At 42.8% G+C, this 18,559-nt stretch overlaps 1 protein-coding gene across 2 annotated transcripts in view; it reads left to right on the forward strand.

Annotated features, from left to right (window-relative positions):
• ABCD2 (ATP binding cassette subfamily D member 2) overlaps positions 1-18,559 on the forward strand; it is a 94,051-nt gene that overhangs the window by 38,353 nt on the left and 37,139 nt on the right. For both annotated transcript variants that reach the window (XM_082254442.1, XM_082254443.1), the window contains exon 5: positions 8,751-8,845. In XM_082254442.1, coding sequence (XP_082110568.1) covers positions 8,751-8,845 — 95 coding nt within the window. The remainder of the gene's footprint in view (positions 1-8,750; positions 8,846-18,559) is intronic.

Below are 18,559 nucleotides of genomic sequence, written 5' to 3' on the forward strand. Positions count from 1 at the left end.
GTCGACTAAAAATGACTAAACCTAAAACAATTGCAATATGTCAGTCATTACAGGGATGATTTGGCAACTGTGACAAAGTAATACAGGATATGAGGAAGCGCTGACTCTTACTGACAAGTTAATACCAGGATCTAAAGGTGGATCGCCATTGGACAGTGGAGGATCACTTTTTTTATTCTAAGCTCTTGACCTTTACAACAAGGGTACGTGTTTAATACCTAGGGGGAGCACGGCGGTGTGGTGAAGGCTCTTGGTGGCATTTTGGTGATTTGAAGGAGATTTATCCTGAGTCTATTCTACACCATTCCCACTTTTTTTCCCTTGCCTTGGAGAAAGAGACTGTATCACCATTAGTTGCATGCTGATTAGCCAACAGGACATTATGCTTATTGATTAAGTTCATACCTTGTTATATTCTTTTATCTGAAATATTAACATATTCGCCGCTCTTGGAAGTAAGGGCGTATTAGTGCTGCTAGTGCATATATGGGCCTGTGTTTATATACGCACCTTTTTAGATATTATTTGATGGTATAGCAGCAGCTTTTTCAGAATATTAGATATTGTCATCTCTTATCTTTACTCATTCACAAGTGGTGACTAGCCATTTGTTTTGTGATTGCATAGTACATAAGCGCTGAGTGGGTGGGACAGGACTCCGGTCCTGATTTTGCTCCTGTATGTTTTGGCTAAAACAATTGCAGGTGACTTAAAAATGACTAAAACTAAAATGGCAATTTAGTCAAAAGACTATGACTAAAGCTAAATCGAAATTTGATGCCAAAATGAACACTGGTTCACAGATCAATAGCAACCACTACTTAAATATATCTTTATAAAAATAAAACTACACATATATAACGAAAAGTCCAAGCAAAAGGTGTTAAAAAATGTGTAACAGAGCAATATTACCACTCAGAAATTAAAAAAAAAAAAAAAGTTGCTAAGCCAATAACTGTACCAGATGCTAACCAACTGTGCTTTACTATCTGTCCGCACCACACCATGCTTTGTACCTCCAAGTTCAAGAGCTCAGAGCAGCTCATATGCAGCCCTCTACCAGTCTTTTGCTCTAGTGTGTGGCCTCCAAACACATCCCGGCAGAGGTACAGTACCTGGGGTTCCCAGAAAGCACCTGTGTAATGGCCCCAGTGAGCTGTGCAGGCCCCGACACCTCCTTAGTAACCAATGACATCATCAGTTGGCAGAGCACAGGCAGGCAGCCCTCGCAGCACACAGTAGTTTTGCAGTTCGAATGCTGGAATAATAAAGCACCAAACCGTCATCCCTGTGGAAAAAAAAAAGTTGAGCAGCAGGGGAAAATGTTTACTGTACCTGGCTGTAAGGTTGGGGCAGTTTTTATACTTTTGTCACGGCACCCTGGTTAAGAAACGCTGGCTTAGAGAATGTTATCAAGTTTCACAAAAAAATGATCCATTCATGTGCAAAAAAATAGTAAATGGCCTTTTTTTGTTTCCAGATGATTGGATGATGGAAGTCAGCAGAGCTTCACCTCATTCGCTAAGCTCTGGGGCAGATTCCTTTGTAAAGTAAAAACTTTCCTTTCAAAGTAAACTGCCTATTTGCTCTTAGTAAATCAATCCCAGTGAGTCTGTCAGCATTAGATAAATGTAAACATGCTTGGGATAAACATAGATCTATACTCATACAAAAAGGTAAAAAAAAAGAGGGTAGACTAACTGGAACGTGTGGTCTTTTTCCGCCATATGTCTAATTATAAAATGTTTTCTTTGATGGTTCATTTAGACTAGTAAATCGGATGAATCTATTTTCACTTCAATTATGTAACAGCAAAAATCCCTTTTTTTTTTCCCCTACACATGATGACTGCACAAATTGAAAATCACTTTACCCTATTTACTAAGGTAAACTAAGTAAACATTCACTTTGCAAAGTGAACATTAGCCCCCGTTCACATCAGGTCGCTCCGACTTAGGGGGCGACCTGTGAAGTCGCATGCACCGCGACTTCTGCGCGACTTGCACGGACTTCATAAAATGAATGTCTATGCAAGTCGCCTCCAGGTCGCCCCGAAGTAGTACAGGAACCTTTTTCTAAGTCGGAGCGACTTGTGTCGCTCCTATTAGAACGGCTCCTGTACTACACAATGGGAGCGTGACGGACCGGGACTTGCCAGGCTGACCAAGTCGCCTGACAAGTCGTAATAGTGTGAACCGGCTCTAATACTGCTTTAGTAAATGACCTCAGGGAATATAATTGGAGACATGCTGTTATTTAAGGTATATTAGGTTATAATAAGGTCTATTAGGGAAAGAATGGAGGATAGACAGTTGATTACCAGATCCGACTCCTCTTTTCATAGATTGTGTTCCATTCATAGAAGCTGTAGCTGCTATTTGCTAGTTTTGAGGGATGTCCAACAAAACCTATATACTGTATTTCAAGGAAGAGGCCTTCAGCTGAGTGAGCATGACACTACTACTCATTGTGGCAAAACTTTGTTGGAGTCTCATGGGATATGAAAAGGTAACAAGTGTCATTTAAAATGTAGTTTTGAAAGATTAAACCGGTATTAAACCCAAAACTAAAAATATATGATATTGCAGCTTACCAATCATTAGATGTGGTGGCTGCACATGTTTTATTTGGCTTTTTTTTACCTCTGTTTTCACCTAGTGATCTGGCCAGTAACACACCTCCTGTATTAGAGAGATGAAACTCTGGATGAATGAGAAAAGGATGCACACCAGACAGTCTGGGGAGAGGGAGTGCTAAATGTATTACTAGATTTTTTTTTTTTTTTAAAACAGTTAGGTTTATTGAAACTTTTGGTACAATACAAAAATAGACCGTGCATTGAAACTTCGATCAGATTCATAACACACAGAAGTACAAAAAAAAAAAATACAAATATACACAGTGATTAACACTTAGAAACAGAACAGACATAGTAAAAATAAGGCAGTAGTCAGTTACTTTCTTTCGGCCCAACACTCGAGCAGACAATATTAGGTCAATTGGGGCGGTCAGCATAACATAGTTACCCACTGCACTACTGAGCTGTGTCAGGGCACTGCACCCACTTGTCCCAAATCTTGTTGAACTTCTGGGGGCACCCCCTATGTTTATATAAAAGTTTATGAAATGGGATGACACTATTAATTTCCTTAATCCACAATCCTAGAGTAGGAGGAGTAGGTCTCATCCACCGCCTGGCTATCAATTTACGCGCTATAAACAAAGTTTCCTGAAGAAATATGACAGTGGATTTGGGCATCTCTCCATCCGGAAAGACCCCCAGGAGACACTCCTTAGGGGAGAGCTGTAGAGGAGACCCCATTTTGTCGTGCAGAAATGTGACTACCTGTTGCCATAGAGTCTGTAGTTGGGGTCAGCTCCACAATAGGTGAAAGAAGGAAGCATCAGGGTCTGCGCACATAGGACAAGAGGGGACCAAGTCAGGGTGATATTTGGACAGTCTGAGCGGGGTGAGATAAAGGTCTGGGTAAGGCGATCCGACAGTTTTGGCGACACTCTGCGGCACGTTTCCAGGGCATCCTCCCATTCCTCATCCTCCATGGCCCCCACATTGCGCTCCCAGCGGGTCTTAAGTGCATAAGCTAAAGTGGTCGAGGAAGGTGTGTGGAGCTCAGAGTAGAACATGGAAATGAGGTGACTGGGTTCTGTACTTTTAACAATCTCAAGGGTGGTGACCGATTCTATCTCAGGAGGACCGTCAGGGAATTGAGATCTATAAGCATGGGAGAGCTGTAAGTATCTGTAGTGCATGGGGCCCTGGAGCGCAAACTGGTCTTGCAGGGTCTCGTAAGACCGCAGACCAGTGGTCGTGGAGATATGGCTAAGGAGGAGAATACCCCTCCCACTCCATATCGACAGGTCAGGGATGGAGAGGAACTCACGCAATGTACTATTATGCCACAGAGGGGTGAGTGTATGGAACGGAGGGCACCGAATCCTGGACGCTACCACCTCCCAGATCCGACAATAGTGATATAGGAGAGATCTGGGGCACAGGGGCTCCGGCGAGCCCCTGACGCCCCTAAGGATAACTAGGAGGGGGTCCCCGAGGGGATGAGCCCACCCAGGGCAGAGCAGGGTCAAGAAGCGTTCTCTATCCGTTTTATCAATGTGAAAGAACTGGGACAACTGAGCTGCCAGATAGTACAGAGTATTACTAGATTTAAAGTAATTGTAAACGATCACCTTGTAAAACAACCCATTCAGTTTAAAATAGAAATGAAATGCAAAACATTTTTGTATGATAGAAAAAAACAATATACTGTAAATACCTTTTTTCCATTTTTTTTCGTTTCAAGTATTTTATTGAATAATGCAAATGAGTAACAACGTGTGACATACAGAATAATGAGAAGAAGTGCAATCAAAGATTGGTAACATAGTATAACAAACAACTGTAACTACAGTAAATCGTGAGGGTTGGTAGACAAGGGGCGGTAAGACGGGTGGTCAGGAGAGAGTGGTGATTGGCGCTGCCAACCAACAGGCACCCCATAAAGGGAGCACACTGTGCCTGGGCAGGGAGGCACAACCAATCAACTGTTATACTGAAGGGAACAGTACCCAAGTTTACCGTACCATGTGGGAAGGGGCCAGGGGGTGAGAGGAACCTCACGGGTATCCAACCAAACAGGAGAAACATGGGCTACAGTCAGCCAGAATGAGAGAGTAGGTTGAACAGGCAGCCATTAGGCTGTAGTTAAAATCATAAGGCAGAACCAAACCAAGACATTGAAGGTGCTGCAACATATGTGTGCAGAAGGGAGGAAGCAGGGCAGGGGGGGGGGGGCAGGGAGGAGGAGGTAACAAGAGGGGACAAGGAGAAAGGGGGAGAGGGGAAAGAGGAAGGGGAAGGATCGCCGGGGGGGGGGGGCAGTACTTAAGGAGTGGAGGTGTTGAGTCCTCAAGCATGGTTTAGGGCATCAATAGGGAGTTATCAAAATTGGGGGGATAAAAATTGTCAACCCAAGGTTGCCAGATTCTATCAAATTTCTCCACTTTATCTGTCAGGATAGCATTGATTTTGGCGTGAATCGTAGCGTTGGTGATTTGGGGGTTTTACTTCAGGTAAAGGTAGGTGTGGGGATTTCCACGCTTTCGCAATGGTTTGTTTAGCCGCTGTTGTGACCTGTAGGAACAGTTTGTGTCGACTTCTTTCAATTTTTTTATAAGTGATCACATTCCCCCTGTTCTCAGCTGCATAAGAGCTCGGGGAGGAGAAGCAGCAGCACACTGAGTTTCCCAGCAAGAGGCTAAGCAGCAGGAGCATGACAGGACAAGTCAGATCATTGGAGGAGAGCAGACTGAGTTCCCAGCACAGCTAGAGAACTGACCACGTTGTGTTCTCCTGCTTAGTGTTGTCAGTTTTTAATAAGAAAGCAGAGGGATTGACAGGCACACCAGGGATTTCACATAAAGAAGGCATACAAAGAGAACAGGATACTTTCTCATACAAGCACATGGTATAGCAGGCATATATCATGAAGTGTTGGGGTAACAAACGCTTTAAATACAATAACAAATTGAAGCCAAACTCCAGCTCACACTATGATCAGTTACAGCAACAGTTGTTTTAGTTTTGGGATAAAGGTTATATATAACTAAATAAAAGTTGATCATTTAAATCGCAGTGGTGAATGTTGTCTCAGGTAAATTTATATATTCTGCTGGAGGGCTTGTGCTTTTGAAAAACAGACACTTACCGGCTGCATCACCAGATTAAATTAGAAGAAAGAAAGCCTTAAAAGGGAAACTAATGCAGCCATCACATCTTAGAATTGGTAAACTACAATACAATAAATGTTTGCTTTTGGGTTTAATACTGCTTTAAGGACTTTATAATTCTGAGCTTTTCAGAAAAAAGACAAATATCAAGTTAACGATGGCTCAGACCCATAAAATTGTGTAAAAAAGTGAATTCCGCTGAGCTTCTATATTTAAAATAAACCCTTAAATAAATTTAACTTGATTCATACAGCGCTGATATTTAATAGTAAAAAAAGTGCAAACATTTAAGAAGCTCCCAAAAAGTAAATAAAATGTGATGCAAAATTCCTCCAACATTACAAAATCACAATCAAAAGTCCATATAACAACTCCCTAGGTAATTCAAAACTACACTGCTCAAAAAAATTAAAGGAACATTTTTTATTCAGAGTATAGCATTAATTCATGCAGGTAGCAGAGGGGGTTGTTAATAAGTTTCAGCTGCTTTGGTGTTAATGAAATATACAACAGGTGCACTAGATGGGCAACAATGTGACAAACTCCAAAACAGGAATGGGTTACAAGTGGAGGCAACTGACATTTTTTTCCCCTAGTCATCTTTTCTGACTGTTTTAACTAGTTTTGCATTTGGCAAGGGTCAGTGTCACTACTAATAGCATGAGGCGATACCTGGACCCTGTAGAGGTTGCACAGGCAGTCCAACTCCTCCACGATGGCACATCAATACGTGCCATTGCCAGAAGGTTTGCTGTGTCTCCCAGCACAGTCTCAAGAGCATGGAGGAGATTCCAGGAGACAGCCAGTTACTCTAGGAGAGCTGGACAGGGTCGTAAAAGGTCCTTAACCCATCATCAGGACCAATATCTGCTTCTTTGTGCAAAGAGGAACAGGATGAGCACTGTCAGAGCCCTGACCTCCAGCAGGCCACTGGTGTGAATGTCTCTGACCAAACAATCAGAATCAGACTTCATGAGTGGGGTCTGAGGGCCCGATGTCCTCCAGTGGGCCCTGTGCTCACTGCCCCGCACCGTGGAACTTGATTGACATAAGCCATTAGACACCAGTATTAGCAGGTCTGCCACTGGTGCCCTGTGCTTTTCACAGATGAGAGCCAGCTCATCCTTAGCATGTGACAGACGTGAAGGGGTCTGGAGAAGCAGTGGAGAATGTTATGCTGCCTGTAACATTGTTCAGCATTACCGGTTTGGTGGTGGGTCAGTGATGGTCTGGGGAGGCATATCTGTGGAGGGAGCCACAGAACTCTACAGGCTAGACAATGGCACCCTGACTGCCATTAGGTATCGGGATGAAATTCTTGGACCCATTGTCAGACCTTACTCTGGTGCAGTGTGTCCTGGGTTCCTCCTGGTGCATGACAATGCCCGGCCCCATGTGGTGAGGGTATGCAGCCAGTTCCTGGAAGATGAAAGAATTGATACGATTGAATGTCCCCCATGCTAAATCCAATAGAACACCTCTGGGACATTATGTTTTGGTCCATCCAACACCGCAAGGTTGCACCTCAGTCTGCTCAGAAGCTCAGTGGTGCCCTGGTCCCGACCTGGGAGGAAATAACCCATGACACTGTCCCTCGTCTCATTAAGAGCATGCACCGACATTGTCAGGCATGCATAAAAGCATGTGGGGGCCGTACAAATCACTGGGTACCTTTTTGAGTTGTTGCAGTGAAATTTCAGCAAAATGGACTAGCCTGCTGCATCATTTTTTCACTTTGATTTTCGGGGTGTCTTTGAATTCAGCCCTCTGTAGGTTGATAATTTTAATTTCTATCAAACAATGTGGCATCCTTTCATTCCTAACACATTACCCAGTCCATATCACTATAGATATCCAGCATGATATTTTTCCCCATTGAGATCTGATGTGTTTTCATAGTGTTCCTTTAATTTTTTTTGAGCAGTGTATATAATGAGCTGTGGTGTATGATCTACAATGTTCCACCACCAAGTGAATGTTCCAGATCTGTATCTCCCAAAGTTTTCCCTTGACACTCAGGAAATCCATTTACCGAAAAGTGCATGCCAAGCTTGATGCAGATTTGGCAAACACAACATATATATAATCTCAATATTGACTGTAAAGAGGCTATACAATTTATGTTTGCAAAGGCTGTGACAAGATTGGCATGCACTTTTGTTAGGTGCATTTCCTGAGTGGGGTGAAGGGCACACTTTTGGAGATACACATCTGAAAGATTCACTTGGTGGTGCAAATTTTTTGGATGATACACCATAGTACATTCAACTGTTTTTATAGGGGGTGTAGGTGGGGGTGGGGGGGGAGCGGGTACCTGGTTTTATCAAGTACCCGCTTCCAGGTAAGATCGGCAATCTACAAGATTTCCGGCACCTCTTCCTTGCCCCCACTGCCTTCTGGGACACGCACAGGTCCCAGAAGACAGCAAGACTGTTCAGAAATTGCAGCATGACTCATGCATGTGCAGTAGGAGACAGGCTGTGAAGCCGCAAGGCTTCACTTCCTGCTTCCCTTACAACAGATGCCAGCGCCTGCACCCGAAGCCGATTAAAAAATGGGTTTGGGGGGCTGACATAGTGGGATCCCTGGACAGGTAAGTGTCCTTATATTAAAAGTCAGCCGCTACAGTATTTGGAGTTGCTGACTTTAAATTTTTTTCTGAAGGAGCCTGGAGCTTCTCTTTAGGGTTTTTTGTATGGACCTTTGATTGTGATTTTGTCACACAATGGCTGATTTTTGCATCACATTGTGTTCACTTTTTGGGAATATCTTGAATGTTTGCACTTCTTTTTTTATCAAATATCAATGCTGTATGAATCGAGTTATGTTGATAATAAAGTATCACTTATTTATACCAGGCCTGTGTATTCTGAGATCACAAACTTTTTAAAGGGTTCCTACATGGTAAAAGGTTTGAGAAAGACTAGTCTATGATGTTCTTGTTATTCATGTTAATTAGAATATGATCAGTATTTTTTTTTTCTTGGTTCCATTTTCTGTCACAGGTAAAGTGATTGACGTTGACCATGGGATAATTTGTGAAAATGTTCCTATCATTACACCAAATGGAGATGTTGTGGTGTCTAAGTTAAACATAGAAGTAAGTAAAGTGTGTTTAACTTTTATGAAATGTGTACTTTAAATTTGTTTGAAGGTGCAACTATAGATATAAAAGAAGAAAAACAATGGGAATTGCCCAAATGGTAGATTTAAATGTAATCAAAGGAATATTACAAAATTCACATCTAGTTGCTTCCCATTCATTTAATTTTGTAGTCTTTTATTGGGGTTGGAGAGTGTTACCAAAGATGGTAGTTTTTGGGATTGTCCTCTTCTCACCATTGTATTACAGGGCAACAAGTGATGAGTTAATGCAGACCAAGTATAACTCCAGAAGTCTGCCTCACAGTTCTCTATGTCTCTCAGATGATTGCATTTATGCAGCTTGATAAAGCATTTGATCTAAAACATGTTAGTGTTAACATACTACATGTATAATTCAGGTTTTTGTACAAAATTATTATGATTTTGTACAGAAACCCAACTATGTACCCCAAACACTTGTTCAGTTGACACATGTCCTAGTTAGAGAATAGCTGTTATGACCTTTAATGACCAGAGGGCCCTGTAATGATTTTGGTATACTGCCCATACATATCTATTTACATACATAATTTTTACAATGTTTGTAGCTACAGCCCATTTTTTGTCTAACCTTTTATTTTCCATTTATGTTTGGCCAAATGGTTTTAAAGCTACAAAATGCTGTGTCCTTTTTAGTTAGTACACATTTATAGATACAATTGTAACATTTACCTGAAAGTAACTTGATTGTGACCTTTGCATTTATACTTTTCCTTGCTATGGTTCCACTTCTGGATATTGGTGTGACTGTGTCTCATAGTAAGGCTCCATGTACACGGGACGTTAGAAAAAACGTGCTGCAAAGCTAGTTCTGACGCCGGGAAAAAGCAGCTGTTAAACGTGCTTTCAGTAGCTTTTTCCATTTGCGTTATTGCACGTTTGGCCACGTTGCTTTTAGCAGCGTTTTTTTTGCCTCCATTCAAAATCAATGGTTCCCTATGGGAGCCTATTGATTTTAATGAAAGTCGCACCGCAAGTCGGATCAGGATGATCCGACTTGCGCTGTGAGAATCTTGAGGGGGAACTCCACGCCAAAAATGGGAAAAAAACTGCGTGGGGGTCCCCCCCAGGTTCCAAACCAGGCCCTTCGGGTCTGGTATGGAATTTGAGGGTAGCCCCATGCCAAAAAAACGGCGTGGGGTCTCCCCCAAAATCCATACCAGACCCTTATCCGAGCATGCAGCCCGGTAGGGCAGGAAGAGGGAGGGGACGAGCGAGCGGCCCCACCCCCCCCTGGACCATACCAGGCCACATGCCCTCAACATGGGGGGGGTGTTGGTGCTTTGGGGCAGGGGGAGCTCTGCACCCCCACCCCAAAGCACCTTGCCCCCATGTTGATGAGGACAAGGGCCTCATCCCCACAACCCTGGCCGGTGGTTGTGGGGGTCTGCGGACAGGGGGCTCATCGGAATCTGGAAGCCCCCTTTAACAAGGGGGCCCCCCAGATCCCGGACCCCCTCCCTATGTGAATAGGTATGGGGTACACTGTACCCCTACCCATTCAGCCCATAAAAGGCAGTGCATGGAAATAACGACAGGAGACGTTTTGGAAAGTTTATTAAAAATCTTCATCTGTTCTTCTCTGCTCTGGTCTTCTCCCTCTCCTGGTCTTCTGCTCCTTTGCTGTCCGCTCTTCTGCTCTTTTGCCCTCAGCTCTTCTTTTCTTCTTCCTCTGGTCCTCCTCCGACGATGTCTCTGGTGATTAAGCCGATCTCCGGTCTCTGCAGCTTGTTATATAGCCATTGTGGGCGTGGCCTCCGATTGCGTCATTGGGAGGCCCCGCCCCCTCATGTCACAGATGACCTTCCCCTTTCTGCATCCCACAATTTACTGGTGAACACTAAGGCAGGCCATAGATTGTGCAAATTGCCGATCGAGATTCTAACCATTTATGGCCAGCCTTAGGCTGATCATTGCTAGAACAACCAGTTGTTAGTTACTGGTGCTGGGAGGAGGTGTTTCAGCCTTTATTTTTTTGGGGAAAAAACTGTGATTAGCAGATTATAATATCCAAGGGACACCCAAAAATGCTGTACAGAGGCATTCAAGCATTTACTTTACACTGCTGAAGAAAAGGAAAGATGTGATTTATCAATTTAGCATTGGTAAGAGAAATTACATTAGGCAGACCATGTTCATGTATTATATAGCTAAAGCAAGATGTTGAAAAACGATATATTCGTTATAATAATGTCAAAAGTTGATCTACAGTACAGTATATTAATGGAGAAGAATAGTTTACAGAAGAGTGTACGTTTTATAAAAGACTGGCGAACCTGCATTCACCTGGGAGACAGTGAGAGACATCTATAAAATATTAGAAAAGCACCCCTGGCTAATTTCAGTTGGTTCTCCATAAGGTAACACATGCTAAAACTTTCAAGCTAGCAGAGCATTCACATAAAAGAATGTTTACTCTTTAAATAAAAGTTGAACCCCTTTAATTTATAAGAAATCTTTTTCAGAAGACAGCAGTATTAAACAGGAAATTTATGGGTTCCTCACAGTTCTGATACTCTCCCACCCAGCGGATCCAGCGTTGTCCGCCTGAGATCCTCTTCTCTACAGCTACCACTCAGGTCTCCCACCACCATGTTCCCCTCTGGTTCTTCCGGGTTCAGACCCAGCCTCCTGATCATGTACCGCTATGTCTTCCCCGTTTCTTAGTAAATGGAATGACATGCAGTGCTCCTGGTGTGCCTGGTGGGATATGGACATCACATATCCCGGGGGCACTGATGTCATTGGAGTGGGGGAGGGACAGAGAGCAGGAAACTTCCTGAAAAGGGTGAAGATCTGCTTTAAAGCAGTTTCTGTCATCCTTGGAAATGCAATAGACAAAACATTTATTTTTTCTGGAGAAAAATAATTACTGAATACATTTGGATGATAAAGGGAACATAAGTCATTCAATATGTAATTCATTTAAATGATATCTGTAAGGTGCAGCATATTGACACAGTGCATTTTTGGGGCCTAAAGGCATGCTGATTTATAGCAAAAGTCTAATACATTCTGTTTCCAAAAACAGTGTGTGTCTTCTGAACATAATTACAGAGTAATCACATTTCATTAGAGATAATTACAAGGTATTTGCATACAATTTGCATTTAGCGGTTTCTAATTAAATGTGGTAAATAGTCATTTGTATACTACATTAAATATTGCACAGCTTTTTATTTACACTTTTTTGTTCTCATTGTTTTACTGTAAAAATTGTATTTATTTTTTAATTTACTCACAAGCAATAATAATATAACAGTTAGGTGGGATGTACTGACACTGAGACTGGAAGATACATAGAGAGAACAGCAGATTTAGGAGAGAGAGGTTTACCTGTATTTTATGGGGGGGTGGGGGTGGCCGGCCGTACCTAGCAGATCATGCAGATAGTTATTTACACCACAGGTGGGAATAAAATTGAATGTAGCGCCAGAAATTGTTAGGGATGTTTCTGTCTGCTCTCCATAGTGCACTACTATAGGGTAGATAAGTCCCAGGTAGTCCCCCTTGTTCATGGCAAGAGTAACCTATGCAACATGGGTTTTTACGTATGCAGGCTTTCTCTGTTTGCACAAGAAATCTATACTGCACACCCCAGTTCTGGTGGTGGTTAATTTTCCAAAGAAATTCGTACTGGCCATGACATGCCTTTCATGCAAAGAGTTTTGGGAGATATGTGCTAGCTGTTTTAGATTGAACAGCTGCACACATCAGTCTACAATCCACAGGCGAGTTTCCTAGTCAAATGCTTCATCAAAATACTAATAACAATGCTTAAGTGGGTGTTGCAAAATAATGAAAATAACTTGGACTGCCTACTGCCAACACTACTACTTGTCATACATGAGGTGACTTAGGCCTCCACATGGTTTTCATCCTTTATCAATGGAGACTCTGGGGGTTGCTTGACCTGGTAAAGAAAGATTTTTGAGGGGATGATTCACTCTCACTGAGTGGTCTAGAATATGTCTCCCTGTGCACTGTTCCAAGGTTCTGTCTTGGTTGCTCTCGATTTCTCTTAAGAATTTATCATTCAAACAGGCACCTCCAAAGTGGGACTAAGAGCTGTTCTGTCACAGGTTATCAATGGTGAGGAGAAGATGTCAAACCAGAGTGTAAATATAAAATAGGGGGTGATATGTGCGCTGTCACGTGGATATCCAAGTGGGAGGATTGCCTCTAATGAGTTACAGCTGGTATACAATAGATCAAATTTGTGAGATTAGGATCAAATCCTATCCCACCTGCAGCCAGCTCTAGTACTTTTCACAAAAATACCATTAAGAACATTAAAAAGAAAAAATGGGAAAAAATCTCAACAAGGGCTAAAAACTAGCCAATATCAAAGGTTCCGGTGGAATATAACGGAGATACTCATGCAATATATTAAAAAACTGATAATAAATAAAGAAGATGCAAAAAGATCAGCAGACTAAAAAACATATAAATCCGAATCCTAAAAGTCAATCCAATTCCCAAACCACTATTGTGTGTGTTTATCTTCAGTATTGATGTTCTCGATGATTGCTCCAATATATATCTGCCTTGTAACAACTCCTACTGAACCACCAATAACAATAAACAAAGATCAGCAGACTAAGGCTGAACATGTACATGTATGATGCGAATCCTAAAAGTCAGTCAGGCTCCTAAAACTGATTCTGTGTAAATCTTCAATCTAAAATAACTAATCCAGTATATGTGTGACTTCTAATAAAGGATAAACCACCCTATGAAACAACACAGAGGAATGGTCAGATAATCGCATCAAGCGACTAAAATCGCAAAAAAGATCGCTATATGAGCTGATAAACAAATATTCACGGTAGTCTAAAGTATAAATCAATGATGATGCATGTGATAAACCACATTAAATGAACTAAATAAAATGCTTGAAATAAATCCCTCAGTGCGTGATCAAAAAAAGGAGAAAACCTTAACCTCCCTGGCGGTATGATTCTTTCGGATTTTAGGTGCTGAAAGCGGTACCATTATTTTGCTTGCAATTCTGGAGAATGAGCAGTTCAAATCAACTATTTACTAATGATTTCTTTTTACCGTGTGTTCTTCTTTATAACATCCCGAGTATGATAAAGTTTGAAACACAAAATCCTAAATTATAATATAATAAATAACTATAAAATAATAATATAATAATAACACTTTTTTTTCCCAAAAAATAACACTTTTTATTCAATAAATTATAGTAAATCATGTAATCAAAAACACTGACATTTTTTTTTGTCAAACAAGGATGCAATATATTTTTTTTTTTCCCAAAAAAAGATGCAATATTACTCTTCATACTGCTTCAACAAACGTCCCGGGTGTGGAAAATTTTGAAACAGGGTACAGCGCAAAGTCCAACATCACAGTCTGGACAGTAGTACCGTGTTTCCTTTCTTATTTTCCGCCCGGTGTCGTCGTGCTTGGAACAGCACACCACACACATTCTTGTGGGTGCAGTCTTCTTCTCCGTCGGCGGGATGAGGTCCATAAAATGACGACCGGTCCGTCGTTCGGGGTTCATGACACCAGCAGCACGGCGTCCGGATCGACTTACAGTTGGTGTCTGGTGCCTGAGAAAAATCAGCTCCGCAATTTTCCACACAAAGTCCGCATGGGTTACAGGCCGGTCACTTTTCTTTTTTAGCAGAATGAAGGCATTCCATAAACACTGCTCCAGGAGGTGTCTGAAAATTTTTTTATAGTATTTTTTCTGCTGTTTCCGCATTGCTGGATAGAAAGTCATGGCCTGGTCAGCTCTGTCCACACCTCCCATGGTGTTATTGTAATCCAGGGCCAGTTGCGGTTTCAGCACATCTTTTCCCCCTTTTGTATGGACCATGACAGTGGCGGTGTTATGGATGGTGCTCATCAGGCAGACATCTTTTTTGTCGCGCCATCTAAGTGCCAACATTTTGCCTTTCTGCCAGGCAACTAACTCTCCAGGCTTGAGTTTTTTGTTGGCAAAGCTGGGGGGCATGTCACGCCGGTTTGCTCTGACGGTCCCATACGCATCCGTCTTATGCTGTAGGAGGAACTCAAACAGTTCTGGGGACGTTCCAGCAGAGGCTCAATCAGCGTCAGAACAGAAGCAGTTGCCATCCCATAGCTGCTGAACCTTGGGTTGAACTTGGTTCTTCTTCCGGTATATAGGACCGAGTTCCAAATATAGCCAGAGCTGGATTCACACAGCATAAAGGATTTTATTCCAAAGCGTGCTCGCTTGGGCGCAATATATTGGATCCAGCTAAGTCTCCCTTTATATGCCATAAGACTTTCGTCAATGCAAATGTCTCTTTCTGGGACATAGGACCGCTGGAAGTTTTTCAAAATTAATTGATAAATGTCCCAGATCTTTTTCAGCTTCGGAGCCGGATGAGATGTTTAATCAAAATCCTCATTGTTGGCAAAGTGCAAATATCGCATAATAAGGGAAAATTTGTACTCCGACATTATGGTTCCAAAAAAAGGAATGGCCAATAATTTGTTTGTGGTCCAATACCACTTCTGCAGGGGTTTCCCCACCACTCCCTGCAGAATAATAAGGCCCAGGAATCTCCAGATATCCGCACTGGTAATGGGTTCCCACATCCTGCTCCTGGAAAACCGCCGATGTGCTGCGGCTTATTGTTGCTGGTACTGGTTGGTCTCCACAACAATTTTTTCGATGACCTCATCAGTCAAAAAAAGCTGCAGATACGCCAAGGGGTTATCCTCCTCAACATCAACTTTGAGACCAGGCGTTCCGGTATACGGGAACCTTGGGGGCGCTACGTGCTCCGTACCACAGTCGATCACGCACCACGTACGCACATCGCTTGGCACATCATCATCTAAACTCACTTTCAGCGTCGGATGATGAGCTTCCCCATGAATCGCTGTCACTCCACTCACTCCACTCTCCGTGCGATTCGGGATCGCTGTCGCTATATGACCTGCCCAGCAGGTCATACATCACTTTTGATGTTGCGGCGCGCTTGCTTGAGATAATAAATAAAATCAGTGCGGTGATCAAATAAAGTTCATCTGTGCGCTTATGCTAAAGTGGCAATTAGTGGCTCTCTAGAACAACAATGTGGAATTTTATTTACACTGTTTTGTTCTCATTGTTTTAGGCCCCGTTCACACTGGGACGATCCGACTTCCCGGGGCGACCTCGGAGCGTCTGGCACGGACTTCATAACATTGAAGTCTATGACGGTCGCTCCGGGTCGCCCCAAAGAAGCTCCGGACCCTTTTTCTAAGTCGGAGCGACTTGTGTCGCTCCTATTAGAACGGGTCCGCAGCTTCTCTATGGAAGGCGACCTACGGCGACCTGTGAGGCGACCAGGTCGCCTCACAGGTCGCCCCAGTGTGAACGGGGACTTACTGTAAAAATTGTATTTATTTTTTAATTTACTCACAAACAATAATAATGTAACAGTTAGGTGGGATGTACTGACACTGAGACTGGAAGATACATAGAGAGAACAGCAGATTTAGGAGAGAGAGGTTTACCTGTGTTTTATGGGGGGGTGGCCGGCCGTACCTGGCAGATCATGCAGATAGTTATTCACACCACAGGTGGGAATAAAAGTCACATGACAAGTCACAGCCCATTGATTTCAATGGCACCCGTTTCCATCTATGCGACTTAGAAAATCAGCGACCTTGAAAAGGTACTTGCACTACTTTTAAGCAACTTTTGATGCAACTTTGATCCAGAGAGTGTAAAGTTGGATCAAAGCCGCACTCAAAGTCGCATCAAAGTCCCCTAGTGGCTACATTTCCACTAGTGCGACTCTTAAGTTGTGCGATTTAGAGTGCGACTTTGATTGCAGCGTTGATCCAACTTTACATTCTCTGGATCAAAGTTGCATCAAAATAGTGCAGGTACCTTTTCAAAGTCGCTGATTTTCAAAGAGACATAGATGGGAATGTGTGCCATCAAAATCAATAGGCTGTGACTTGTCATGCAACTTTTTGTGTGCTTGTAAAAGCAGTCTAGTGGCTAAATAGCCGCTAGGATTGCGTTTACATGAAAGCCGACCGCCGGCTGAAAAAAACAATACCAAGATGATGTCTAAACCTGCAGACATCATTCTGGTATAACCACTCAAAGTACCAGCACATTGCTGGTCCTTGTTTGTTGTTCTTTTTTTTCATGCAGCCTGTGAGATTCCTCCATTCATATTGAGCGATCAATGTTATGCTCACCATTAGAATACTGCCCTGCATCCACCCACTTCTAATGATGGGCATACATGCACTGTTCTTTTTCTTCGTTCAGCCCATGAGCTGAACGAAAAAAAAGAACCTACCAGATTCCTCCATTCATATCGATCGATGTGGATAAAAAAAATCTCCGTACCTTTCGTTTTACATTTTGGCCACTAAATTTACAGGTACCTAGTGTGAGTCACAGGTGAAAATGCACCTGGTTGTTGAGGACTGTTTGAACCGCTACGAAAAAAATAAATAACTGCTAGTGCTAGCAGAGATCAGGCCTGACTCTGCTAATGCTGCAGTTTTGTGTGTTGTGTATTGGAATTGACAGTGATCTATTGATCCTGAACTTCTTGGGGGCTGGGTGGAGGGGCTAACTGGGGGGCAATCAGGGGGTTAAAACTTTATTAGAAAATATGTGGCAGGACCCTGACGCTATACTAAGACTGACACTGACACTAACTAGCTGACTAGCATCACCTGTGACACTTATGCCTCGTTTCCACTGAGCAGAACGGTTCGGGTCGGTACAGTTTGGAAGGGTTAGAATGGTCCAGTCTATTCAGGTGAGCAAGTCGGGCCACCAGGGATCATGCGGTGTTTACACCAAATGAGGTGTTTGTTTTGCTCTTTCATTTGACGTGAGCATTGAAGTTTTCCTGTCCGCCAATCAGTGGAATCTATCGTGAGACGCCAGTAGCTCCGCCCAACCATACCGTACCATTTCCTATGGCCCTACATCTGAAACAGGACCAGGAATGGTGCGGTGTGGTTCGGTTGTATGGGCCACTTTCGTAATGGAAACACTCAAATTAGCGTACCGCACCGAACCGACCCGAACCGATCCGCTCAGTGGAAAAACGAGGCATAATACATTGATCAGTAAATTATCTGTATACTGTATATAGTGACACTGTGACAGGGAGTGAAAGGGTTAACTGGGGGGTGATCAGGGGGTTAAATATGTGCCTATGTGTACTGTTGTTAGTGTAGTGCTTGTGTACTCACTGTGATGCTTTCTCCTCTCACGCTGGAACCCAAAAGGGCTCCAGGAGAGGAGATTGCATCATTTCCTGTGCCTTTGTTTACATTACACAGGCACAGGAGGTTTTGCAATTGACCCGAACCCATCACCGGGACCAGGCCATAAATCATTGGCCTGGACCTGGTGACTGATCGGTTCTGAACCGAAGCAGATCACCGCGGGGACAGCACAGGCGCGCATCACGTACCTATACGTGATTTTGCGCAGCTTGGCTTTGCAGTGGGCGGTCCGCAACTGTTTAAAGATACATCTTTTAAATAAAACATATTGCAGGTTGCCATGTCTCCTACTTCCATCTAATTAGTAGTGTCATTTGGCCAAAGTATATCCCTGTTAATATATTTTGTATACTGGGATTTGTATATAAAAACTGAAGAAAAAAATGCTGCAATGCAAATCTAGAATCTAGTG

This window comes from Pelophylax lessonae (genome assembly GCF_965119305.1).
Source record: "Pelophylax lessonae genome assembly, chromosome: 4".
Taxonomy (NCBI): domain Eukaryota; kingdom Metazoa; phylum Chordata; class Amphibia; order Anura; family Ranidae; genus Pelophylax; species Pelophylax lessonae.